The 27,565-nt window shown below is 48.7% G+C and overlaps 1 protein-coding gene across 1 annotated transcript in view; it reads right to left on the bottom strand.

Moving 5' to 3' along the window:
* The window catches only part of PARP1 (poly(ADP-ribose) polymerase 1), a 43,726-nt gene that overhangs the window by 3,905 nt on the left and 12,256 nt on the right, over positions 1–27,565 (bottom strand). The window contains exons 4-19 of the mRNA XM_064276794.1: positions 26,062–26,276; positions 24,685–24,784; positions 21,261–21,377; positions 20,392–20,568; positions 19,014–19,161; positions 17,223–17,363; positions 15,557–15,799; positions 15,230–15,298; positions 14,840–14,972; positions 12,598–12,793; positions 9,119–9,247; positions 5,443–5,526; positions 3,719–3,841; positions 3,031–3,159; positions 2,284–2,382; positions 1,661–1,813 (exon numbers count right to left, since the gene is read on the bottom strand). Of these exons, the coding sequence (XP_064132864.1) occupies positions 1,661–1,813; positions 2,284–2,382; positions 3,031–3,159; positions 3,719–3,841; positions 5,443–5,526; positions 9,119–9,247; positions 12,598–12,793; positions 14,840–14,972; positions 15,230–15,298; positions 15,557–15,799; positions 17,223–17,363; positions 19,014–19,161; positions 20,392–20,568; positions 21,261–21,377; positions 24,685–24,784; positions 26,062–26,276 (2,256 nt within the window). The remainder of the gene's footprint in view (positions 1–1,660; positions 1,814–2,283; positions 2,383–3,030; positions 3,160–3,718; positions 3,842–5,442; positions 5,527–9,118; positions 9,248–12,597; positions 12,794–14,839; positions 14,973–15,229; positions 15,299–15,556; positions 15,800–17,222; positions 17,364–19,013; positions 19,162–20,391; positions 20,569–21,260; positions 21,378–24,684; positions 24,785–26,061; positions 26,277–27,565) is intronic.

Below are 27,565 nucleotides of genomic sequence, written 5' to 3'. Positions count from 1 at the left end.
ACTTTGCTTGCTGAAAGTGAAGGGGACTTGAAGCACTAACTGATAAAGATCCAAGACCACAGCCTTCAGTATGGATTATACCTCAACATAAAACCAAACTCCTCACAATCGGACCAGTAAGCAACATCATGATAAATGGAGAAACTACTGAAGTTGTCAAGGATTTCGTTTTACGTGGATCCACAATCAACACCCATGGAAGCAGCAGTCAAGAAATCAAAAGATGTATTGCATTGGGCAAATCTGCTACAAAAGACCTCTTTAACAAGTAAAGACATCACTTGGAGGACTCTGGTGTGCCTGACCCAAGCCATGGTGTTTCCAACCGCCTCATACACATGCGAAAGCCGGACAGTGAATAAGGAAGACTGAGAATTGATGCATCTGAATTTTGGTGTTGGCAAAGACTACGGAATATACCATGGACTGCCAGAAGAAGGAACAAATCTGTCTTCAAAGTACAGCCAGAATGCTCCTTAGAGGCAAGGATGGGGAGACAAGGTCTCACATACTTTGGACATGTTATCAGGTGTGAGCAGTCCATGGAAAAAGACATCATGCTTGGTAGAGGGTCAGAGAAAGACAGAAGACCCATAAGAAGATGGACTGACAGTGGCTGCAACAACGGGCTCAAAACACTGCAATGATTGTGAAGATGGTGCGCGATCAGGCAGTGTTTCATTCTGTTGTACACAGGGTTGCTATGAGTCAGAGCCGACTTGATGGCACCTAACGACAACAAACTGGGGAAATAACCACGTGGGAATGCTGTGAAGATTAAATGAGTTAGTAAATATTACCTACACTAGTGCCTGGCACATGTAATACTCAGTGAGTCTTGGCTATTATTTTCAAACCCCTCTCATAAGTGAAAGTGGGATAAACATGTGAGCAGCCTGCTTCTGTAAACATTTACAGCCTTGCAAACCCTATGGGTCAGTTCTACTCTATCCTATAGGGTCCCTATGAGTCGGAAAATTGACTCGATGGCAGTGATTTTGGGTTTTATTAATAAAACACAAGGCTCAGAGGGGCGAGGTGGTTTCCTGAGTCCCACATCACTGCTCGGCACTAGTGGGAGTCAATACGCCCCTCTGCTCCTCACTTTTTACAACCGTACTACAGGAGGCTTGAAAGACCATCCCTAAATTCCTGCCCAGCTGTTCACTTCTGTAATCCACCAGGGGATCTAACAATCCCTTGTGCCTGGGTAACATTCATGATTGCATTTTACTGATAAGGAGACTGAGGCTCGTGGAGGCCATGAGCTGGGAAGTGGTAGAGCAAGGTCTGAGTTCAGCCTGGCTTGGGGCTAAAGCTGTTCTTTCCCCGTCACCACATCCCACCGGCACTTCATGGCAGGGTCAGGTTGGACTCTTCTTTTGTTTCAGGAATTATGTTTGATGTATGCGCAGCTGTGCCATCCTCAGAGGGAGGGCCAGGAGAGTGAAGGGAAGGTGCTCACTCCAGGGCCTGGGACAGGCCGTCTGGCAAGTCGCCCTTCCAGCCGCAGCTAAGCCAACACCGACTCTTAAAAACAAGGCCCATCCGTATTCACTGGCACGGGTACATCTCACTTAAGTATCTATCAATCCCTTCAGGGGGAAAATGGCAGAGACAGGTACTGCACACCCCCTCACCTCCCAGGGCAGGCACATACCACAGGCGCTTCCGGGGGCGCAATCCGGAGACCCTGGGACAGGATTCCAGCAAAGTTGGTGGTCCTGGAGCCGTGCCACAGCAGCTGCCGGTTGTGAAGCTGCCTGAAGGGCTTGTAACGCTGGTTCTCCCCTTCACGCTCTATCTTAAAGATCTGGGAGGGGGACGGGGAGACAGGGTAGAAAAGAAGTCTTTTGTTAAACTGGTTAACTGAAAGATCTGACCAAACACAGGAGAACTCACTGGTTGTCCTTGGAGCTAAAAAATATAAGGTGTTTTCAATCAGGCTGGGATGGAGTGATACGACTTCTCAAAGTCCCATCGGAAGAGACTAGCTGTTAACATTAACATTTTGTGCAGCAGACACCCGAGCGACTTTATTTCGGACCTTTGATAATGAGATTTTCTAAGAATGCTAGATTTGGGAATGGAAATGTCCCTTGAGACAGAATAAAAAGCCACCCCAGAAGAATAAGACCGCTAATTTTTCTGCTCAACAGACAAATGAGTCACTTCGGTTACTGAGAGCAGAGGAAGCTGTTCCTTTCCACCCAGGCCCAGGTTAGGGGTATGCGCAGGGAAGCCGGCAGGACACCAAAGGTGTGGGGGAGAAGGGGTACTCACATCAACGACTTCCAAGTCATAGGCATTGTGTGTGGTGGCGTGAGTGTTCTTAACGTACTTCCTGATGATCTCGGCTTCTTCAGAATCTCTGTCAACCACCTAGAAGAAAGCCATCTCGGGATTACTCCAAAGGAGACCCAAGGAGGGCCACCTGGGGTCCAGGCAGGCAGAACCAACCACGGGCTTGGCTAGTAACAGGTCAACACAGGACCCGCCGGGGGAAGCCCAGGAGCGACCAACTGCCAGGCAGACCCACGGCCAGCCGTTTCACTTCTTCATCTCTGTGGGCTGCTCGAGACCTCAAAGTTCCTTTTTGTCTTGGAAGAAAGGCCTGATGATCTGCTTCCAAAATAGCAGTCACTGAAAACCCTATGGGATACATACGGTTCTACTGACACAAAAGGGGTCTTCACGAGTCTGACTCTACTCAATGGCAACTGATCTCGAGATTAAGGGGAATAAAAGAACTCTCTCTAAGGTCCCTTGAAGATCAGTCTCTACACCAAGCCGAGGCTCTGGCTTGAGACCTGCCTTGCAAACAGGTGCACTGTTTACTGATGAAATACCTTGAAGTTCTCAAAAAACCATCAGCAACCACATCCGGGAACTTGTTAAAAGGGGAAAATCTTGGGCCACAGCAATTTGTAAGTGACAAGCCCTCCAGGTGAGACTGATGCACATTTAAGTTTGGGACCCAAAGCTCGTGATGGGCAGTTAAAATGCTTCAAGAAAGGGCTGTCCTGTTACCTTAATCTCAGTTTTGAGCTTCTCATAGTTGACATCGATGGGGTCCTTGCTGCTGTCCTCAGAGCCACCCCTGAGCAGACTGTAGGCCACCTCGATGTCTAGCAGGTTGTCCAGCATTTCCACCTTGGCCTAGAGGAGCAACGCACAGATGCTGGCTTAAGTACCAAGGTGAGGAAGAAAGACTCACCCGGGTTTGGACCAGAAAACCCACATGCAGATACTGCCCATCATGAATGGAATCCAATACAGATGCTGAGAGAGGGACCTCCCAGATGGTTAGGGACAGCTTGTCATCTGTCTTTCATAGAGAATGCTCACATGGATTTCCTGAAATGCTAATGAGGACTTGCTCCAGGGGGAAGGTGAGAGGTGGAGGCTAGATGGTAAGTTAAGGACGGTCTTCCCTCTCACACACCCTGACGACAGGTGGTCACTTATACCAAAGACCTTACCAACCAACCACTCCCAAGCCAGGAGCTATCATCTGCTGCCTTATGAGGCAAGGGGCAGAAGGATGCTGTCAAAAGGAAGACACTCTACCTCTCCTGTGGCTTTCCCCCTACACTGATTTTGCTGAGGAAGGACAGGGACCCCAACACATGGAGGGGCAGGAGCAAGGGCCTAATGCCTAAGCCCCACACCACTGCCCTGCACATGTGTGGCTCCGTGCCGAGCCCACCCAGTGTACCTGCACGCTGTCTGCATTGTTCAGGAGTGGAGGCTTCTTCATCCCAAAGTCATGGGGGATCAGGGTGTAGAAGCGATTTGAGAGGTCCAGGATCTGGGAGTCGCTGCTGCCCTGGGACAACGCCTGCAGGGTGGGGACAGGGAACAGAAGGAACAGGACTGCGTGGCAGTTCCGAGCCCCCAGCACTCGACCAAGCTTCCTCCTCTGGAAAGTGAATGCTACAGGTGAATCCAGAGCCAGCAGTGTGTTCAGGAGCCAGGAACCAAGGACAAGTACCAGACCACACCTGAGCAAAGGGCAGGACCTCCATCCTCAAGCAGTGCAGTTCAACACACAATGGGCTCCCCCCACATTTCATCTGTACAGAGAGCCACATAGTTATTAAACAGACAAACCACTGTGCAAAAAGTCAACTGTAGAATCCGGCTGGTGGGCTTATGAGTATTTTCTGTACCATTCTTTCAACTCTCTGTATATTTGGAAATTTTTCATAATAAAATGGGGAAAAACCCCACTGCTATAAAATTCAGCTGGGCCCTCTTCATCCACTGACTGTCATCTCCAGGGTAAGGGAGTCATGTTTTATTGCTCCCAGGGGTCCAGGTAGCAGGCCGAGCTCTCTCACCGCCACAGGACCAGTAAGTGCTCTACATGCAGAAGGTGCTCGATGAATGCACACAGAGCTGGACCGCTGGAGTACATCCCAGGTGCCTACAGGGACCTGGCGACCTGCAGGCCGGAAGCTAAGTCTGCCTCTCACCATGACACAGACGTCACCAAGTTGTTTATTGCAGTTTGCTCTGTGAAATGGGTAAGGATGCTTCCAGCCCTCCCCCTGTGGATTCTGAACAGGAAAGAGCTTGAGCCGACAGAAGCCTTTCCAGCTCTCAGCAGCGGGTGGCAAGGAAAGCGGTCACTGCTGAGGACCAGCAGGCACTTAACCTCTACATTTCAGGGTCTCTCCTCCAGCATGAGCCAGGAAGTCCATCTTCCTGGTCCCTATTCACCTCCTGGGTCCCTTTCTTCTGTCAACAGCCAACACGTACTCTACCCCGAAACACAAGCAAAAGTCTGCAGCCCCTCCAGGATGGGACTGCTAGGCTTGAAGGCACTGGGACAGGCAGGGGGGGCGGGAACTTGGCAAAGGCTTACTAAATGCTGAATGACCAATGGATGAAAGTAAGAAAATATTTAGCCTTCTACTGGACTGAAAGATAAACTTAGCCTAACCCGTAAGGACACACACACAATAAAATCAGAACATTTTTATGAGGTTGCTGCTGGGTGCTGTTGAGTTGATTCCAACTCATAGTGACCCCATGTGACAGAACAGAACTGCCCCATAGGGTTTCCTAGGCTGTGATCTTTACCAAAGCAGACTGCCAGGCCTTTCTCTCGAGGAGCCACTGGGTGGGTTCCAACTGCCAACCTTTTGGTTAACAGCTGAGCACTTAACCATTGTGCCACCAGGGCTCGTTTTTATGAGGTAGGAGAACCAAACTCTTCCACAAGTTTTGTAGGGTGTTTATTAAATATCTGATGATACAAGTGGCAGGCACTTGTCGTGTTCGCTGGACTGAAAATTCTAAATCCTCATGCAATTTAGTGCTTCTTGTTGCTGGTCCCCAGAGAAGGAGAAGTCTGCCTGGGGATGCTGGCCCAGAAGGGCCAGTGGGCAGCTGCCCGCGTTCTCTGTAACGAGAGGATGCCAGCCCCCTGCTTACCTGCTGGACCTCACTGAGGATGGAGTATGCTGCCTGGATCTGCCGTTTGCTCAGCTTCCCCAAGGGCATCTTCTGAAGGTCAATCTGGAGAGACAGGGGGGTTTACTCTTTAAAGATGGCATCACTGGGCATCACACAGAGTGATGAAGGGAGCAGTGGATTGCTACCGGTCAGGCCTCTGGGAGTAAGAAGTCTACCCAGTCCTCCTGGGAGGGCCCAGTGACGCGACTCCACAGTTAGCAGCCCGGCCCCACTTGCAGGGAGAGCATGTGTGAAGAGGATCCTTGCTCTCTTCGGTTAGAGCTGGGATTAGCCATTTCCCTCCCCTAAGCTGAGTCTGAAATTACCCAGCATTTCTGTAAGAAGATACAGCTTAATTCCCATCCCACTGCAAAGTGAGGAAGAGGGTAGGGCAATCATAGCTCCCGATCTTAGGCAACTCCCAGAGGGCTTTCTCTGGGGCCCCAGAGCCAAGGCAGTAAGTCCACGCTCCCGGGTTCCAGGTCAGACAACAGGGGTGAAAATCTTTTTGAAAGGACATACACCTGAGCATATATATTTACATTCAAATCGATAGTAACTCTTTCAAATCAGTCACCCAAGAGGGCACACATCTGTTCTGACAATACTTCCACTGCTAAAAATAGCTTGGGAACTACCAGCAAGAGAAGCTGCATGCTGCAGTGGACCAAGCATGAAATGTGCAGCCAGCAGCCTGGCCACCAGCTAACTAATGGCTTATCTGCCCTCAGTCTTGATTTCCCATTTACAAAATGGGGCCTCCTTCCTCCAAAGGTTGCCCAGACTTGTGCTCCTTTTGTGAGTGGCCCTGTTTGTGCTGCTCGCTTAGCCCCCTGGGCCATTTGTGTGCTCAAACATCTGTCTGTCAGCGGGCCCCACGCTCTGCATGTTGAGACATTTGTCCCCATGGCTGTTCCCAATAGACCCCTCTGAGCTCCCCAGGCCACAGCCACCCCTGCATCTCAACACTTTCCTGCAGTGCCTGGAACCCAGATGGAGCCGCACAAGCATTCTAGAAAACAGAACTGTTGTGCGGATAAAATTAAATAGAAGATATGAAAGGTGTTCAGAAGGCACCAACCAAGGACCAGCAATTACTGCTTCTAATAAAACAAGTCCTGGTGCCCACGCCTCTTGACCCTCCGTGACAGCAATGCTCCATCCCGGGGGCGGATCTCGTTTCCTGACAGAGTTAAATACCTGGGCTAAGTCTGGGGAAGAAGGTGGATAATCTATTTTGGACCAAAAACGAAGCACAATAAAACAGCAGAGACTTCAGTGCAGATGATAAATTGGCTCGTAAAGTAATTCTAAAGAAGGAACTCCAAAGCATGTTTTCACCCAGGGAAACGTGAGCGCAGTGTAAGCAGACACCCTGAAGGGAGCCATACTGCCTGAGTTGTAGAATTCTGGTGTTTGTTTTAAAAAAGAAAAGACCTAATGTCCCTAAACTGCACCCTTCAAGCTGTACGCACCGGCCACAAGGATGCGAGAAGGGCTAAGTCACCACAAACCATCGACTCCTGTAAGCTCCCAGCTCAGGCAGGCTGACAGTGACTACAGCGCCACCTTGACAGCAGCTTACTTGGTTTGGGAGAAAGTGAGATGCAGAAGAGACACGCCAGGGCCAGGGACCCTGAACCACAGTTGCAACACAAGCCTGCCCCCTCCATGGGTCACAAGCACCTCCCCATGTCCCCTCTGGGCCCAGGATTCCCCTGCTTCAAAGGGAGCGCCAGGCTCCCCTTGCTGGGGATAAAGCACCCTGGGTCACCACGTCGACTTCTCCGTATGGCTACCGCAATCCCACTGGGAACCACAGGATGGACGCCTGCATGCCTACACACACTCTCCCGCCTTTCCCGTCCCAGCAGCAGGAACCCTGGCCCTTCCATTCCTGCTAGTTTCCTGGCTGAGTGAAAACAACACAAAACGTCATTCTTCAGGAAGAGAATACGGTCTGAGAGTAGCTGAGGACGTTTACGAATAGCAGATAAACTGGGGTGCTGAAGCGCAGGATATTTCACTTAAAACACTCATGAAACCCGAGACCCTTTTCTCCCTTCCCTTGGCCACATTGCTCTCTCTCACTCTTGGTGAGCCCATCCACAAGCTGTTCAAACTCGTCAGACCTCCCCAGACTGGAGGTCCAGTCAGAAGTCTGGCTATGTATTATTTGAACAAGCCCTGGCCATTTTCAAGCCTGTCAGATGATGTCCAGGCTGTAACAACTCTGTTCTCCGACAATAAGGTGAACCCCGGACACGGACTCTAGCCCTGATGTCTCTGGGAATTGAGGAGGGAGAGGCTGAGTAGCCTCCAGGAAGCCCACGGGAAGCCACAGGACAAAGAGCAAGCCCGTGGAGAAGGGACAGAGCAGGTAAGGCTGGGCAGTGCCTCTCGCCCTCCTTGCTGGGTTTGTAGGAACCCAGGACAAATGAGCTCACCAACCCACCCCAACTGCTTGCTTTTCCTGAGTAGCCTGAAGCTTCTCGGCTTGGTGGCTGGGGCAGGGGGAGAGCCCGTTTACAGAGGCATACAAAGCTGGTCACAAGTGGAGGCTATGCACCCCTCTGAGATGCTGCCAGAAAGCAGACAGCTGCTGCCACCATTTCTATCTGAGGGCCCCCAGGGTTGGTGCTCAGAGCAGGGCCCTTCTGCCCTCTTCTCCCAGTGGAAGTACAGAGATGGGGTGGAGATGAACAGGGAACCCGTAGCCTTGGTCCACCGTTCCTGCCACTCTGCCTTGGGCAGGAGCATGACTAATCCAACAACCTTCACCCACGCTCTGCGCCACCTTTTTGTAAAAACAGCTGGTATGGTTTTACACGATGAGACAAGTGGCAGAAGCCCTCTGCACCTGTTGCTACTGGCTGCAGTCGTCTCTTATTTTAAGTGGGCTGAGTCTGGGACTCCCCCTGACAAGCCTAGTTGGGCCATGGAAGAACCATGTCTACACGTCCTATGCACGGTGACAAGGAGGATGCAAGGGGGGCTGGGGGCCCAGGGCACCTCTCTGCAACATACCACCTGTTTTACAGCAAATCAAAGGACCCCCTGCAAAAGACCAAGCACTACAGGACTGCTGTAGATTGAATTGTATCCCCTAAGACATGCTGTCCCTGTGGATGTGAACTTGTTTGGAAATAGCATCTTTGAAGATGTTAATAGTTAACATGAGGTCATACCGGAGTAGGGTTGGTCCTAATCCTCTATTACTGGCGTTCTTATAAAAGAGAAGGGACAGGAGAGAGGAAGGAGGCCACATGAAGATGTATCCACAAGCCAAGGAACACCAGGGAACACCAGAGGCTTAGAGAGACAAGAAAGGATCCTTCCCAGAAACTTCAGAGGCAACAGAGCCAGGCCCACACAATGATTTAGGTTTCTAGCCTCCAGAATTGTGAGCCAATACATTTCTGATCTTGTATACCACCTGGTGTATGGTATTTTGTTACAGCAGCCCTAGTTAAAAAGGCCCCACACTCATGATTTATCTAAGGCTGAAGAACATGGAAGAGACGCTGACATCCAACGTTTTCTGCTTCTGAGAGAAACAAGGAGAGCTGCAGAGCTGTCTCCCCACTGGCCCAGCACTCGAATCATCGTCCGCCCGCAGCAAACACTCACAGACAAAACAACCAAGTGCGCTAACCTCGTACTCCACCATGGCCTTCTTCATACTTTCCACATCGAAGATCATCTTAATGAGTTCCTGAACTGGCTTGGGAAGCTTGGACTTGGTGCCAGGGTTTACTGTCAGCTTCTTCACTGCCTCTTCATCCTTTAGGGAAAAGGGAAGTCAGTAAGAGAGACCCAGTCCTAACAATCCTGGCAAAGTGGTGGTGGCCGATGGGATGTGGGCTGCAGATAAAGGATATGAGATAGAAGGTTGTGTGCTAACCAAACAGGTCTGGGTGATGGTTCCAAGAAGGACATTCATGAGGGTGTGTGTTGATAAGACACTTCCACGCACCCTGTGTCCTCTGGGCTGTTCCGGTTTCCCAGTCCTGTGGCCACTGCAGCACCCAGCTCTGCTTGGTTCTGGCCTGCAGGCCGTCCTGCTCCTCTCAGGGCCTCACCTGGGGAGGTATCCCCTCACTTAGACTGTTGATGCCCTGCCTGGGGACCTGTGTGGTCCCCACTGCACAACCTGGAAAGGCTGGGGAGCTGTGAGGGTGGGCCTTGGACCCACGGCACACGGGACTGATGGAAGAGATTCTTCCCCGCTTCCTGTGCACTTCCTCACCCAAAAGCGGGGTTATACAGCCTTCTTGTAGAGTCCCAAAGGAGGAAGCAATCAGTCCTGTTTACTGCCAACCAGCTTGACGGTGGCACTGAAGTGCATGTTAGCATTATTAACTCTCCCTCCCCCTCACTACCACTCCCAGGGCTGCACTCCCTAATAAACTAATAGCACTTGAACCCCTGCTGCTGGGCGAATCCAGGCTAAGCCTGCACCAGACTATACTGACACTGACTTAACTATCTCACTCTTAGAGGGCAGGGACTGCTCTGTCCCTCACTGTGTCCCTACAGCTAATGCAGTGTCCGGTATTACTTGAGGTGAAGGTAACTGGCATTGGGCTTTGACACTGGATTTTGCCTGGTTTGACCAAGCTGCAGAGTGCTAACCTGGGCTTGTTAGTGCCATGGCTGTGTTGTTACCATCACTACTCTTCTGTTGAAATGCTGGGTTTTAAACGTACTCTTTCACCTCTGGGTATAACTTGATTGGAGAGCGAACTATTTAATGTGTTAAAAAACCTTATCTAAATGCATATACACTGTGACCCAGTAAATCCACTTCTACTAGAAATAATCACAGAAGTACACAGATGTAGTTGACTCTTGTTATTTGCCATAGTTCTGTTCTATAAGTACTGAATTAGCCAATACTGAACCCCTGCTCTAGAAGAAATACAGGCTTAGGTTCCTGTGAGCCTCTGGTCACAATGTTTTCATCAAGCGATCAATACGTAACCTTGTTCTATGTGTATTTCTGTTTAAACACATCTTACTTAAAATATATTGTTGATTGATTAGCATTAAATTCACAGCCAGCCAATACTCTAATTCATGCCTGAATTACACTTTACCTAACACATGTTTTCTTTGTAAGGCTGCGGAGCTCTAGACAGTATTTCAGCACCACATTGGGGTCATCTTAAACAGCGACATCACTAACCAAAAGCACAAAAATGGGAAAAATCTGGCACTAGACAGACTGCAGATAACTCGTTTTCAGTATGAGAGCCGAAACAAGAAGACACAGTATGTCTCTTTATTTGACCTCTATCAGGTGACTCAGATTTTTTGCTGCGATGTGCATGTCTACAAAAAGCGCGGCATCAGTTTTCGAGTTACGAACATATTTTGGTGAGTAGGCAAATTTGCAAATACAGGATCCATGAGTAATGAGGGCTGGCTATATTGTATATCAGCCTCCTCAGAGCAAATACCTAGAAAAAATCTAAATGTCTAAAGGGGGTGCGGTGGGCAGGAGTGGTTTTGATAAATTATAAATTAATGGCCTACCTACAGGATGGAATTCTATGCAGTCTTAAAAAATGACCCTCTAGACTGGCATACTTTAATACAGCCGCCACTTGTCGCATGTAGCTGCGAGGTATGGAAATGTGGCCAGTCTGAAATGGGATGTGCTACGTCACACACACACCAGATTTCAAAGACTTAGTATAAAAAAAGAACATAAAATTGCTCAATAATTTTGCTGGTATCCATTACATGTTGAAGTGATAACGTTTTTGAATATGCTGGGTTAAATGAACTGCTAAAATTAATTCTAGATGCTTTTTTTGGTGTTTTAAACGTGGTTACTAAGAAAACTAAAATTACATGTGTATCTCTATTCAACACTGCTGCTCTAGGAGACAGAGAGAAACACTCCTGGTACATGAGGGCAGAAGGTGGGTGGATAAAGCCCAGTAAGCGAGGCAGGGCTCCAATTCTATGGTGGGAAAAACACATGTGAAATGAAAGAAGATTAAAAAAGACATGCCATGATTTTAACTTCTTAATCCTAAGTGATTTTTATTTTGTTTTTGTTTGTGTTTCTCAAAAATTTCTAAAACAAATAGGTATTTCTGAAATCAGAGAAAACAAAAAGGTTAACCCAGCATGGGGCACGGCCCAGTCAGACCAAATCTGTGCAACTCTAAGGTTGAAGGCCTCAACTTCAATATCATACAAGCAGAAGTTAAATTCTATTTTGAATGGCGAGTGCTCTTGATGGTCTCTATAAATGAAAGAATTCCCTCTTTCAGACAAGCTCAAGGATTCTGAATTAAAAGTTCTGTACCCACTTAAAAATCTCTCTTCTTCTGAAAAATGTGTGTATTTTCTTTCCTGATTATAAAATAGATTCTCTACATAAAAACAAGGCAAGCATTCTGCCAAAACGAAGGGCCACAAAAAATACTGACCAAGAGACAACTGCAGGCTGCCTGGTAGCAAATACAGGGAGATGCTCAAACTACAACTATAGCTATTTTGCCACCTTTCCTAATTTGGGACTTAAAAACTGTGAACTCAGCACAGCCTGTCAAGTGACCATAATTCTATCTTGATACACCAGGTCACAATGATCTATGATGAACACAGTTCAGGTAACAAGCCTCACCTGGAATCCACAAATAACCTGCTATGTTTAGATGCTGGCTTCACAGACAACTGCAAACCATCAGCACTGTGCCCATCTAGGCTGTCTCATACGTCATGGTGGGAACTTCATTCCTGGTTTGTCAAGTGTTTTATCATTAAATGTTGTTGAATCTTTGTTAAATGTTTTTCCTGCATCTATCAAGATGATCATGTACTTTTATCCTTTATTCTATTCTTAGGGTGTATTATGTATTCATAGGGTGTTTTACAAGGATTGAGCCCTGGTGGCACAGTGGTTTTAGTGCCTGGCTGCTAACCAAAAGGTCAACGGTTCAAAACCACCAGCTGCTCTGCTACAGAAAGATGCTTCTATAAAGATTTACAGCCTTGGAAACCCTATGGGGCAGTTCTACTCTGTCCTGTGGGGTTGCTATGACTCAGAATCGACAGCAACAGGTTAACAGGTTCCCTCTACTAGACTGAGATGGTGTAAAAGCGTTAGGTGATTACCTGGCCGTAGTCAATCTCCAGAGGGTAGAATTTTTTGGGATACTTCGTGAAGTTCTTGGAATTCCAGGCATTCCCGGTTTTTTCTTCATATAATTTCATGAAGTGCTCAATGGCATCCTCCTTGGACGGCATCTGCTCCAGTTTGTTACTCCCGATCACTGTGCCCACGCGGCCCCAGGACCTGAATATCCAGTACCTGTGGCAGTAGGGGGAGGGGAAGGGGAAAGGAGCTCTGTTCGTCAGCTGGGGACATTTCAGTAGGAATTTCCCTTCCCCGCCATTCCACCTGGAATTAGGTGAGGAAGAAGTTCAAACAAGCAAAAACGATGGCAACGGATGACAGTTCTGACCCAGAAGAGGAAAGGAACCTGTATCACAAAAAAGGACCTTAATTCGTGTTTTATTAACTCGAGGATTACATAATAAGTTTAAAGTAACTAAAGAACATCTTTTTGAATCACACTAGCAAAGAACGCCAAATAGGTTAAGCTCTGATCCGGCAGCCAAGTTTGAGGGGAGAATTCTGAGGCCTGTAGGCCTTGACGCAAACAAAACCCATTCCTCTCTCCGAAGAAATACACCAAGAATCACTTGGAAGTCATGTGTTGAATGAGATGTACCCTAAATATAACGACGACCTCAGAGGCCAAGATGCCCTGAAGTTGGGGCCGCTTGGGGTGATGAGGCAGCAGGGGCGCTGACAAGGCTGGACTAGCCACCTAGAGATCTCAGCTCTCATCTTCAATTTCCATGTCAAACCCTAGGTGCTGTGGTGCTTAGCTTTGGGTGAGTTAATTTTTCTCATGAAATAACAAAAACTTCATTTTTATATAACATTAAATATAGATACAGCATAAACCCAAATATAAGATTTATACGTATTTTTTTAATATAAAACCCGGAATCTCAAAGATAACTTGGGACTTTTTGGTTGTCTGGGCTATTGCCCTGTTGAAACCCATTGCCATGAAGTTGATTCGGACTCACAGGAACCCCACAGGACAGAGCAGAGCTGCCGCATACGGTTTCTAAGGCTGTCATCTCTACGGAAGCAGACTGCCACACCTTTCTCCTGAGGAGTGGCTGGTGGGTTCGAACTGCTGGCCTTTCAGTTAGCAGCCAAGTGCTTAACCGCTATGTCACCAGGGCTCCTTACACAGGGATATATAAATTCATATATAAATTCATTCTCTGCTGGGATTTTTCTGTGGAAATCTTCTACACTGACCCATCCTGAAAATTATTTCTGACCCTAACAGCCCATACTACCCTTTCACTCTAAAAGTCAATAAATCTTAAAAAACAAAAACAAAAAACCCCGCTGCTGTTGCGTCAATTCCAATTTATGGCGACCCTATAGGACAGAGCAGAACCGCTCCATATAGTTTCCAAGGAGTGCCTGGTGGATTCGAACTGCCGACCTTTTGGTTAGCAGCTGTAGCTCTTAACCACTATGCCACCAGGGTTTCTGGGTTACCAGAAAGCACATACATCCAGGAACTGTGTTGGAATCTCGTAACGCAGCACCTTCTGTGTACCGTTCCATTCTGCAGAGCCTTGTTCTGAGCGGGCTGTGCGGAGGGGCAAGCCACTCACCAGAGGAAGACTGCTCAGCCTAGAAAGGTGCGGATGCCCAGGGCCAGGCCAACCCTCACCCTCTCCGAGCCCTGAAACCTGCCTACCTGCACCATGTTAAGAAACAACAAAAAAGCAACTCAAACACGCTCAGTAAATAGAGAGCTGGAAGTATCGTTAGAGAGTCAGCTCAGTGCCTGCCTCACGTGACTTGCTTCCGAAGTTTTAGAGTACACGCAACAGCGTCAGAAAAAAAAAAAATAGCTTCTTTAAGTTGCTAAAAGATTGCTGTTGTTAGTTGCTTTTGAGTCTATTTCGACTCATGGCCACCTCATACATGCAGCAGAGTAGAACTGGTCTGCACGGTTTTCAAGGTGGTGACCTTCTGGCAGCAGACCGCAAGGCCTGTCTTCTGAGGTTGTCTCTGAGCGGGCTTGAACCAGCAACCATTTGCCTAGTAGTCAAGCACTTAACCGTCTATGCCACCTGAAGATTTTGAGTATACACATACACCTGACGTGTGTACACATGCACACACACACACAGGTTCATTCCCCAGTTACATGTTTAATTAGCTTCAGTTTCACACGGCTGGCAGCCAGCACTAAACGCTGCACGAAACGCCCATACCTTTTATGGGACACGTTCTCCCCTTCCCGGAACACACCTGCTTTCTTTATCGTCCTCCAGAAGTTGTAGCTTGTAATAGGAGTTGGTTCCTTTGACGATGTCCACCAGGCCCAGGGTGGCACTGAAGACCTTCCCGCTTTTCTCCAGGACATGTGCAGAATGTTCCAGACCTGTCATAGAGGCAAAGCTGTTTTCTCTATGCAGGGACAGTACTCTTGGCGAGGTGGGGTCTATAGGCCTTGGGGCTCACATCTACCCGGGTAACAGCACAATTGTGTTCTCAGGACTGGGTAGGCTGCAAGGGGAGGCACGAGGGTGAAGGGACTACCCCCCTTGGGTGCGCTGTGGGGAGGAGCCTGGTGCACCGTGGCTGTTTGGGCACACACTCCTAACCAGTGTGTGGCAGTGGCCTGCTCTGCTCTCTTACCAGACTCAGGATCCACAGCTGCTCCTCCTTTGAGAGTCAACTTCATTCTCTTTTCAGATTTGTTGACACCTGCAACAGGGACAAAGCAATGTAAACGTTAAGCTAAAATAAGCTAATAAATAAGGGGTGGGGGAAGGAAGTGAGCCCTTTCCGCTTTCACTGCCCACCAGCAGGGCACCTGTGTGCCGCCTCCCACTGCCCAAAAGCACCTGCGTTCTGCACCCCGTGGAAATGGAACACAGAAAACTGGTCTGGGCAGCATCCCACAGGGGTGTGCAGAGGCTCCAAGGAACAACCTGAGGCAGTGTTGGGCCCAAGTACCCTCACCTTCCTCCTTGACGGGGCCCTTGCTCTTCTTGGGGACCGCAGCCCCAGACTTTGCTTTTGGGGCCACTACTTCGGCAGGCTCCACCTTCACCGCAGCCCCCCAGGATGACAAGACGTGCACTGACAGCAGCTCCTGAAGGCTCTTGGTGGAGCCTGAGACATCCTGGAGGAAGTCCTCAGACACAACTCGAACGTTGGCTTCTTTTACTTCCTCCATCTTCTTCGTCATCTTCTCCACCTCCTCTATTCATGTTGCGGGGCGGGGACCGAGGGGGAGAGGAAGGACCAGAGTTAAGTTTAAAACTAAACTGAAATCTCAAATTACTACAGCGTTATAGTTACTGAGTACTTCCAAACCCTCGGGGACTCCCTGAGTGGTGCAAACAGTTAATGAGCCAGACCAGTAACTGAAAGTTTGGAAGTTCGAGTCTACCCAGAGGCACCTCAGAAGAAAGGCCTGGCAATCTACTTGTGAAAAAATCAGCCACTGAAAACTCTATGGAGCACATCTCTACTCTGACTCACGTGGGGTTGCCAAAAGTTAGAGTCAACGTGACAGCAACTGGTACTGATGTTTTTCTAAGCCCTTATCACTCATAGCTCTCCTTTCCTGCCCAGTCTAATGCTCATGTGGCTTTTTTCATTCTAACGATTGTCCCCTCCGTGGAAGGTATGATGAGTTGGGGCAGCCTTTTCCAGTTCTGGAAAATGAAGTGTTAGGAGGCACTGCCAAGAAAAAGCAAAGTGAAGTCACAGATACAGACAGGTCTTGGAGATTTTGGTCATCGGCATAATGAAGCTGCAAAGAAAACTGATTTTCTTTGTTTAACTCTGCATTTTCCAAACATACTTGAGCTCTGGGCATTTGTTTTGGCCGCGAACCTACTAGCGTCTTGTGGAGCAGTGCCAGATGAGAACAGCAACTTACACTCTTTTGCTGTGGACACATGACGTGTGGATGCATACTACAATGCAGAGCAGCAATGCAACGTACAAACATTGATTTCCCTTCATAAAAAACCTGAAAAACGATGATAATGGTAAGAAATACATGCTGAGTGCTGTCTATGTATGAGGGCTGCAATACGGGTTCTCCTCATTTACTCCCCGCCACAATCCTGTCCCCCAAGCATCTGTCTGTCGTACTCTGGGGGCTTGCATGTTGCTATAAGGCTGGATGCTATGCCACCGGTATTCAAATACCGGCAGGGTCACCCATGGTGGAGGAAGAATTTATACCTTTGAATTGTGGTGCTGGTGTAGAATATTGAACATGTCACGAACTGCCAAAAGAATGAACTAATCTGTCTTGGAAGAAGTACAACCAAAATGTTCCTTAGAAGCAAGGATGGCGAGACTTTGTCTCATACACTTTGAGCATGTTATCAAGAGGGATCAGTCTCTGGAGAACGACATCATGCTTGGTAAAGTAGAGGGTCAGTGAAAAAGAGGAAAGCCTCAATGACATGGACTGACACAGTGGCTGTAAAACAAAGGACTTAAGCATAACGACCATGAGGATGGCACAGGACTGGGCAGTGTTTCGTTCCGTTCCATTGTACAGAAGGTCAGTAGAAGTCGGAACCAATTCGACAGCATCTTACAACAACACAATCCCAGGGGACAGACAGCACCAGCCCTGTCTTACAAAGAAGCTGACACTCACTCTTGGTGCTGATGCACACGGAAGCCTTGTTGGCTGTTCCTGTCAGCTTGCCCCCAAGCTTCTCGATCATGGCCTTCACTTCCTCCTTGTTCCGGGACAGCTTCCCCAGAGTGAGGATCTTCATGTTGGACAATGGTTTATCTGGGATGGAAGACAGAACAACTAGGCAGGGCTAACACTGGAGCTGCTGCCAGGGGGAGAGGGGGAAGCAGGAATCCAGGCCAAGGCACTGGGGCTGCCTGTGCCAGGTGCAGGTACAGGATCCCCGGATGGCCTCGGCACCCTGCTCATCAGCTTCTTAAGGAAACCCTGTGTAAAGTAGGGCTCCCAATCCTTTTTATTATTCTCCTTCCAGCCCACGTCTAAAGACAATTTTCACACGTTACTTATTACTTACTGTTGCTGTTGTTTGGTGCCATTGAGTCGGTTCTGATTCATAGCGACCCTATAGGATGGAGTAGAACTGCCCCATAGGGTGTCCAAGGAGCAGCTGGTGGAAGTGAACTGCCAACCTTTGGTTAGCAGCCGAGCTCTTAACCACTGTGCCACCAGGGCTCCAATTACTTATTAGTCCCATTAAAAAAGAACTGCACGTGTCCATGACAACAGGATCACACTGAGCGGATATAACTGACCCCAAGCAGGACAGTCCTGGGACAGGCGTGGGTCTTTTGTCTGCTGCGGAGGGCAATGCAATCCTGGAACCACATTTCTAGAATAAGAAATGCTGTAGGTTGCAGGGACAAGTCCTTCAAGCCCTCCCTGGGGTGACAGTTGGGGACACAAAATAGTTTAAATGAAAAGCAGCCAAGGCCTTGACACAGCAACAAAACCATCTGTGTGTGAACTGTGAGGGGAGAGCAGAGGAGGCGGCCCTTGGGTCAGGAGCCAGAACACCAGTCCTGCCTAGGCCACCTGCATGCACCTGGACGTGGGCTTCAGGCAGCCACACGCTTACCCTAATGACCACTGGCTCCAGGCAGAGATGCTCAGCAAGCTCAATTTATGGCTGCGGATGGAGAGGAGGGCACTAACAGACCCCTGGTGGGCTTGCTTTATTACCGGGGATGGGGAGAAAGTCACTTACGAGCTCATGGCAGGGACAGAACCTTTGTCCCCCACCCACCAAAACTGTGGCCTAACCACTAGGCTGTGCCACGTTTCTCTCATTAAACAAAGGTAGTGGGTCTCATCTCCTGCCAGCAAAAAGCACACTCAGTTCATTGCTTTGTTGGTGCAGAGTATTTCTCACTAATGCCCATCAGTAACTTCATCTGACCCTGGATGCAGAAGACCAAGCATAATAGACTCAGAAGGACTGGTTGGTCACAGGCCTGACCAGAAGCAGAAAAGGGAGCTCCGGAACCAGATCCGGAATGGTGCTATGTGGGGCAGGGTTGGGCAGGAGATTCTAAACACCGTCCCAGGTAAGGCTGCCTCCCTGACTTTTCGAAGAAGCTCCTCCAGACTCCCAGAGTGACAAGATGGTCACTTGCTGTCCACTGCCCTTTTAGAATGTTTACGGCCAAGGGTCCCTGGGCGGTGCCATTGGTTAAGTGTACAACCATCAAGCAAAAGGTCACAGCCTTTGGAGTGCTGTTCTACTCTGACACACATGGGATAGCTGTGAGGTGTAACGGACTCGATGGCAACTTTTGTTTCAAATGACAAAGAGTGAACCCAGGGGGACACCCTCCACATCACTGGAGAACAGTGGGCAAATGCATTCATGGAGCGGCTCTGAGAGCAGGTCCCTGCCCCAGCCCCACCATGCTCAGTCCTGGGCTGTACCTGCTGGAGCAGAAGAGTTCTCAGTGGGGGGCGGTGTGGCTTTGGACGGTGGGGGTGCTGCCACCACTGGGGCGCTGGCCTCAGGGGGGAACAGGCGGTCCTGCTTTTTGATTTTCAGTTTCTTGAGGTAAGAGATTTCCCGGAATTCCTAAATAAAACACAGTTATTAAGAAACCTACTTTCCCTAAAAAATATCCATCCACCCAATAGAGCAGATAGGATCTGGCTTGTCCAAAAAATCTGTTCTTCTTTCTTTAATAAAAAATCACATAAAAGAAGAAAATGCAAAGCTTCCTGTGAAAAATACAGTATCATTGCTGCTACAGTACTTATGTCACAAAAGTCCTCCAGTATTCCTTTACTTAACAGAGCTGGTGTTACAGCTACAGGCCCCTTAAATAAACAACGAACTCTCCAAGACTTTACACCAAAGGATCAGGGTAATCGCCTTCCCTCCCCAGAGGAAGGAAAACAAGATGCAGAGCGCCCCTAAAGAGTAAACGTTTGCCACAAATTCATCCGTGAGCCTAGTTCATTCTTTATGGCAAGTGACCTACAACAGGCCTGCTCTAAGTGGTCACTCCATAAACGTCAAATACACGAAGCTCAGGGAAACGCCATAGCTTCAATGCTCCTAAGCCTTCATCTAATCAAGAGACAGTCCTTCCCTGCCATGTCCCCATGTCCAGTGAGCATCACTGGATGAAAAAGGTGGCAGACTGATTGTGGGGGCGGGGGGTGAGGGGTGGGACGCGGTCAGATTCCTCTCAGAGAGACTGCTCAAGTAAAAGGACAGAAAAAAGACTGGAAGGGGATGTGATGTCTGAGGGTACAGGAGGTCCACAGGATGTCCTTCCAGTGGCCTGTACCCGAGACACTGCTGGGTCCCCCGCCCCCAGGCACACAATACAACTAAGGTTCCCAAACTGAGTTTTTTTCACATCACAGGAATTCAGTATGTAGGTGCGGTAAAAAAAAAAAAAAAAAAAAGAGCTCAAGAATAGGAGATACTGGAAGGTAAGGAAGTGTCCTTAAGAAAAACTCTTCATGGCAAGAATTATTATCCATTTGTTCACCATTATCTGTGCCTAGAACAGCGTCTAGCACATAACAGGCACTCGGTAAACAAAGCTAAAAACAATCCATGGTTTTTGCAAGCAAGAGGATTTTACACTAATTAGACCAATCTGTACCTCAGTCAGAAGCCTCTGGCTCTACATCTGTGTAGCTCACAAACGTGTGGGGCCAATGACATTCATTTGATAACCTGATCATGAGTATGGCCCAACTGTAAAGAAGCCTGCGAAACACTGCGTTGCAGTCTTGGCGAGCCGAGCATGAAAAAGCCCAAATCCTAGCACCTTTGCCACCAACTTACCTTTGGGGTCACCCATTCTTTGCGGTTGGGTGTCTGTGTCCTGACCATACACTTGGTCCAGGCAGTGACGTCCCCAGTACAGTAATAGGCATCGCTCTTGAAGACCAGCTGGCCTGAGCATTCCTCACAGGGAAGGAGGGCACCAAACACTATCCCATCAGCTACTCGGTCCAAGATCTGAAGCCAGTGAAGAAACATGTCAGAAAGGAAAGGCTACCTTAAAGGACACTTACAAACCTCCCTCACTACACCAAGGCAGTAGCTGGAACAAGGGCTCACCCTAGGCTATCGCCCCCCGGCAGCTAGTTCACGCTTGGGGTTGGGGTTTTGTACTTTGAGACCTTATTTCCTTGTGTGACACATTCCTGGAACTCCCTCACCCGTCAGTGACTCAGGAATAAAGTGAGAGGCCACAGCACCCCCTGCTACTGCACAAGGCACTCTGCCAACCTCACCTCCAGAAAGACGGCCAGGAAGGGGCCAGCCGAGGAACTGGGGGGAGGCTGGCATGCTGCCTCTCAAGAGGGGTCTCCATCTGGAAGCCCTTGGGGAATATGGGCCAAGAACACTCCACAAGCCAAAGTATGTAGCGGGAAAACACAAGGCAAATGCACAGCCCACCTCAGTCCTCATCGGAATCTTACATCGAACACGAAAGTGCAGGAAGGTACCTGCCCCGTCCCATCTCTTGGAAGATGGTGGCCATGATGGTGGTGATGACCACGGAAACACAACTATGCAGTTCTCACTCCTTGCAGTTAGTATGCGCAAGCATTCACACAAGGGCCTCCCACACATCATTAGAACATCACTCCACCAAGGCTGGGGTCATCACATGCGTGTCCCACTTAACATAAAGGGGAGCTCACCGCCGACTCCCCGGAAGGCACTTGCTGCTTGTTGAAGATGAGGAGCTCCTTCAGGTCATTCGTCGAACACACCTTCTTTAGCTCGTCCTTGATATTCCAGATTAGGTCGTTCTGAGCCTACGGACGAGACTCAGCGGCTGAGGGACCAGCTCTGTTCAAAGGAAACCCAACCGGGGGACGGGCTCCACCCCCTGGTCTTGCTTAGCTCTAAACAGACTTGCAAGAGCTGAGCTGCCCTCTGAAAAGCCTGGTCTGATCAGGGTGGGAATCTGCTCCCCGAGTCATTATCCTCCCGTGGATGTGTTCTGAGAACATGGCAGAAGGTGGAGAGAGGACCGCTAGAGAAGCACTAGGCTGAGTGCAGGCCCATGTTTATCCCCGCAACACCAGGCACCTACAGGGGCGAGGGAGTAAAGGCGGGGATACGGTTGTTCCCCATCAAGCTGAAGGAGAGTATAATGGCGATTCTCAAACATTTCAGATTTCCCTTCATCACATACTAAATTCATGATCGTGTACTAAGCCCTCCTAAAGCGGAATCATTGTCGTTAGAACAACTCCAAAACCGAACCTGTTGCCGCTGAGTCGATTCCGACTCATAGCGACCCTACAGGACAGAGTAGAACTGCACCATAGAGCTTCCAAGGGGCACCTGTTGGATTCGAACTGCAGACCTTTTGGTTACCAGCTGTAGCACTTAACTACTATGCTACCAGGGTTTCCTTAGAACAACTCAACACATTAATACAGAATTTTAAATCTTTAGTATTCATTTATTATCAATTTAATAACATTTGATTAATCTACTTAACATTTATCAAGTGCCTACTTTTTGTTGGAGCCCTTTACCTAACAGCTCACTTAGTCTCACAACAACTTTCTGAGGAAGGTGTTAGCCCCGCCACTTGGAAGCTTGAGGCCTGGGTGCTCTTTTCCCTCTTTAGGAGTATGGGTGGGCTGTGCACCACCTCGGCTTCAGACCCCACCTCTGAGTGCATCGCCCCTCCTCAACACACAGGGTTGCCCTCAGCACCAAACAAGGAAGTTTTTAACTCGGCTGACAAAGCTGTAGCCACACATGTGCACCTGTTTTCCAGCTTCATTTTTAAGAACTCTCAACAGCAAGTCCCCCTCCTCTGTTCCTCCACAGAGCACAGTGTGAGAAAAAAGTCTAAGGATACAAGCCTGATGAAGGACGCATACCACTTCGCCTATGTGACCAAGGAAGGATGCAGCAGAAACATGTGTGCTGGGGCGGGGAGGCAGTGGGAGAACTTTCGTGTTCTGATGTTCTCTATGCCTGACAATGCTGGACAAAGAACACTGAACATACTGGAGGACACATTCGGAACAGCATCAGAGCCCTACTGCAGCCAGATCTGGTGTACAAGTGGCACATTTTTTACTGAAAGACAATCCCGCCAAATCTGTGATACTCACGAAGCAACTGGGACCATCTTAGAAATTGCTAATTCTCATGCCACCGCCGACGGGCCAAGCAGATGGCTCAGGGAAACCAGGCTCCTGAGCAGGGTATGACTGTCCTCTCTCCTCACTTCCCGAGTGCCCAGGATTTCCTGATTAATGCTTTTTACTTTGCTTCAGCACATGAATAATCGACAGTGATGAATCTGGTCAGTGAGTAATTTAATGGGTCTTTTTCTCCTTCCATCAAATGCCTTCTATTCCTCTAATTTATTTCATGTAATTTTTTTTTACTGAGGTCCTCAGTTAAAAAATAAGAATCAACTTTCTCTCTTCAAGCCATCTATGTGTAAACGGTTAAGTGCCTGTCTGCTAACTGAAAGGCTGGAGGTTCAAGCCATCCAGAGGTGTCTCAGAAGACCTGGTGATCTACTTCCGAAAACCCTATGGAGCAGTTCTGCTCTGACACACTGAGTCGGGAGTTGAGCAGGTGGCAACCAGTCCCTGGTTAAGAACCTCTGACATTCTTGAATTTAATATTCAGCCTCTAGACAAGCGACCCTGACAGTCTAGGACACACAGTGACCCACAACTTAGCTGGGGAGTGAGAACAGATCCCTCGGTTCCTGCTGCAGCTGAGCACCTGCAGTCCGAGGTGGGTTCTCTCCCAAATAAAGCTTCGTTCTTTTGGTGGGGGCAAGGCACGGGGTAGAGGGGGAGCCTGGGAAGTAAGCCATGCTATTTAATGACAGCTGTCATTGCTGATGTCAGATGGATCTTGGCTGAAAGCAGAGAATACCAAAAAAATGTTTACCTGTGTCCTATTGACTATGCAAAGGTGTTTGTGGATCATAACAAATTATGGATAACATTGTGAAGAATGGGAATTCCAGAACACTTAATTATGCTCATGAGGAATCAGAACTTAAGACCAAGAGGTAGTTGTGCAAACAGAACAAGAGGATACTGCGTGGTTTAAGGTCAGGAAAGGTGTGCGTCAGGGTTCTAGCCTTTCACCATACTTATTCAATCTGTATGTGGAGCAAATAATCAGAGAAGTTGGACTATATGAAGAACGGGGCATCAGGATTGGAGAAAGACTCGTTAAAAACCTCTGTTAAGCAGATGACACAATCTTGCTTGCTGAAAGCGAAGAGGACTTGAAGCACTTACTAATGAAGATCAAAGACCACAGCCTTCAGTATGGATTACACCTCAACATAAAGAAAACAAAAGTCCTCACAATTCGACTAATAAACAACATTGTGATAACTGGAGAAATGATTGAAGTTGTCAAGGATTTCATTTTGCTTGGATCCACAATCAATGCCCAAGTAAGCAGCAGTCAAGAAATCAGACACATTGCACTGGGCAAATCTGCTGCAAGAGATGTCTTTAAAGTGTTCAAAAGCAAACATGTCACTTTAAGGACTAAGGTGTGCCTGACCCAAGCCATGGTGTTTTCAATTTCCTCACATGCATGTAAAACTGGACAATGAATAAGGAAGACCAAAGAATTGATGCCTTTGAATTATGGCGTTGGCGAAGAAAACTGAATGTATCGTGGACTTCCAAGAGTACGAACAAATGTCTTGGAAGAAGTACAGCCAAGACGCCCATTAGAAGCAAGGACAGCAAGACTTTGTCTCATATACTTCGGACAAGTTATCAGGAGGAACCAGTCGCTGGAAACGGACATCATGCTTGGTAAGATACAGATCAGTGAAATAAGGTTAGATCCCCAATAAGATGGATTGACACGGTGGCTGCAACAATGGGCCCAAATATAGCAAGGATTGTGAGGATGGTGCAGGACCGGGCAGTGTTTTGTTCCGTTGTACATAGGGTTGGTATGAGTCAGAACCAACTTGACAGCACCGTACAACATCAGTTTGGGAATTCTTAAAGGTCTTGGGTAGCTGACACACACACTTCCTTGAGCTTTCTTCCCACAATGAGGAAGAAAACTGAGAAAGGAGACACACAGCTCAGGACTCACCTTGAGGGCCTTTTCAAGCTTACTATCCTTGTCTTTTTCTTTTTTAAATTTCTTCTTGCCCCCTTCATCTCTGCCATCCACTTCATCACCTCTTCTCTTTCTGAAAGAGACACAGGATATACGAGAAAGAGCCAGAGCCAGAACCCTGAAACTCAATGACCTGAGGTGACACGATATCTGGAATGTATTTTTTTTTTTTTTAAACGTTAATTCCTCTGCCAGGCCTTGCTTGCACTTGTCAACTCCCCCCCACCCGTGTTTCACTCCATGCTGGTAGTGTCAGAGCCATCTACTCAGGCAGTATCCTCAACCAAGAAGGCAGGAAGCTTCATTTCAGAACATAGCCTGCCAGCTGAGGAGGAGGGCTGGGGTTGCCCCAGGGCTTTGGGACAACCCAGAACAGGATCCAGGGCTCAAGGCCCATCTGATGTTAGAAACCCGACAAGTCTCTTGGCACAAACAAGACCACCAGGAGGTTCTGGCAGAGACTATAACAGAGGTAAGCTCAAGGCTCTGGGGGCAGTGGTGGTTCAGTGGTGCAATTCTTGCCTTCCATTTGGGAGACCTGGGTTCAATTCCTGGCCAATGCACCTCATGTGCAGCTACACCTGCCCGTCAGTGGAGGGTTCCACATTGCTATGTTGCCAGATAGCTTTCAGTGCAGCTTCCAAAGACAGACCAGGAAGAAAGGTCTGGCCATCGACTTCCAAAAAACCAGCCAATGAAAACCTTGTGATCACAAAGGTCCAATCCTGTGGGGCATGGGATCGCCATGAGCCAGGGGCCTACTGGATGGGAGGTCGTAACAACATAGACAAGGCTGATGGCAGGGCTTGCAGAAAGGTAAAGTACCCATGCCTGAGGTTGAGCCTTTTCATGCTGAAACACAGGGCTGCTCCCAAGGCTAAGAGGCTGTCTGAGTAGTTGTCCTCAGCGGTGGGCCTGTGCGCTATTTAAAGCCCAAAGAAGTGATAGTCAAGGCATTGCTGACCACTCTGCCCAGCAGGTCCACTGAACTTACTGTTGACCAAGCTCAGCAGCACTGTCCCTGACCTGCAGGAGCCACTGAGGACAGAACACAGCCACCACCTGGTCTGTCAGTTTCAGTAGAGCTTCCAAACTAAGATGGCCTAAGAAAGGCCTGGAGATCTACTTTCAAAAACCAGCCAGTGAAAACCCTGTGGATACCAACAGAATGGTTTTTGATCCGCAACTGATCATAGGGATGGTACAGGACTGGGCAAGGTTTTGTTCTGTTGTACATAGGGTCATCAGGAGTCGAGGGCCAACTAGATGGCAGCTAACATCAACAGGAAATGTATAGGGTCTTTGGGCCTCCCTCATGCCCCTCCTCAAAGCCCCAAAGCCCCTGCCCACCCTTCACTCTTGACTTTTGGGAACAGCTTCTTCAGGAATTCTCTGTCCTCTGGAGTGAGGATGGAGAAGCCCGCGATCTGGCTTGCGCTGTACTCAGGCCGGAAACCCAGCTTCTCCCTGTTCTGGACGAAGCAGTTTGGGTGGTACCAGCGGTCGATCACACCCATCTGTGGCTTCTCCGGGTCCAGCATCTTCTTGGACAGGCGCATGTGACCCTGCAAGAAAAGCCACATGTGGTACCAAGTGAGAGACAAGGAAAGATGGTGGGCATCGGAGGGGCCGGCAGGCAGCACGAGCCAGCCTGCGCTCCAGTCCATATGAGGCCTTGGGGCCAGCCCACAGGCCTGTTCAGTAACTATCAGGCTGCTGGGAGGCTTTGCCCTTTTATGCCACCAAGGATTGTGTGTTACCCTCAAGTCTCAGCATCCTCATTTTAAACAGGTTAATTCCACCTGACTGGCTGCCTACCTCCTGGCCTGGGAAAGGAAGGAGGTGAGCAATGTCACTGAGGATGCTTCTGCTGATGTGGGACAGGCCTAAGAACACCTAACTTGGTGTGCTGGGGCAGAGCTGGATCTCACACACACCTGGACCTGCTACACAGCAGCTTGTGCAGGCCCCAAGTGCAGTGCGCTTCTCATAGCAGGGTTCCCCGCTCCACCCCGAAAGGACTCTGCAGTCTCTTTCCACATAGGAAGCCTCTTAAGAAGAGGTAACAGACCCATAAGTAGAGCCCAGTACTTCTGTCCTGTCCTGGTTTACAATTTCTAGGCTGATACCCCTGGAATGTTCCAGCCTGGGAGTCTCAAACCCAAAAAACGCAGCATTAGGGGCTGATAACACTAGATAACACTCCATTTCAGGCCAAGCAACCCCTGCTTCTGGTATTCCCCCTGAAATGAAGGAAACCATAACTTTCACCCTAAGTTCTTGTTGGAGCCCTGGTGGTGCAGTTGTTAAGAGACTGGCTGCCAAACAAAAGGTCGCTCCTTGGAAACCCTTGGATGAAGGTTAACAGGAGAATATCTAGCCTGTTTTTCCTTTCTCAAACACCCACTGGCTACCTTAATTTCCTGTACAATACCCCGTGGAGCAGAAACCTTCAATCAATGCCTTACGCAAATCAACTGGGGTGTACTAAGATCACAGAAGAGTAAGGGAGCTGCAGGCCACACGCCCACCCATCTGCCAGTGTCTCCCACTGTGCAGATGGCTGTCCATTCCACCTGACTGGCTATCAGCCCTCAGGGACTAGAATCCTTGCAAGGGCTGGTTAATGAAGCACCCCTGACTAAGTAGAAGGAACCTGGAGGCTCATATCAGAACACACAATCCTACCATCAAACACAGACCAACAGCCTTCCCCCAGCCACTGCTGAGTCCAGAAGAGACCCCCCGCATGGGTTGAATTGTGTCCCCTACAATGTGTGTCAACTTGCCTGGGCCATGATTTCCAGTATTGTGTGACAGTCCACCATTTTGTCATCTGATGTGATTTTCCAAT

Source organism: Loxodonta africana, chromosome 25, assembly GCF_030014295.1.
Source record: "Loxodonta africana isolate mLoxAfr1 chromosome 25, mLoxAfr1.hap2, whole genome shotgun sequence".
Classification (NCBI taxonomy): domain Eukaryota; kingdom Metazoa; phylum Chordata; class Mammalia; order Proboscidea; family Elephantidae; genus Loxodonta; species Loxodonta africana.
This window is presented reverse-complemented; position numbering and strand designations above follow the sequence as displayed.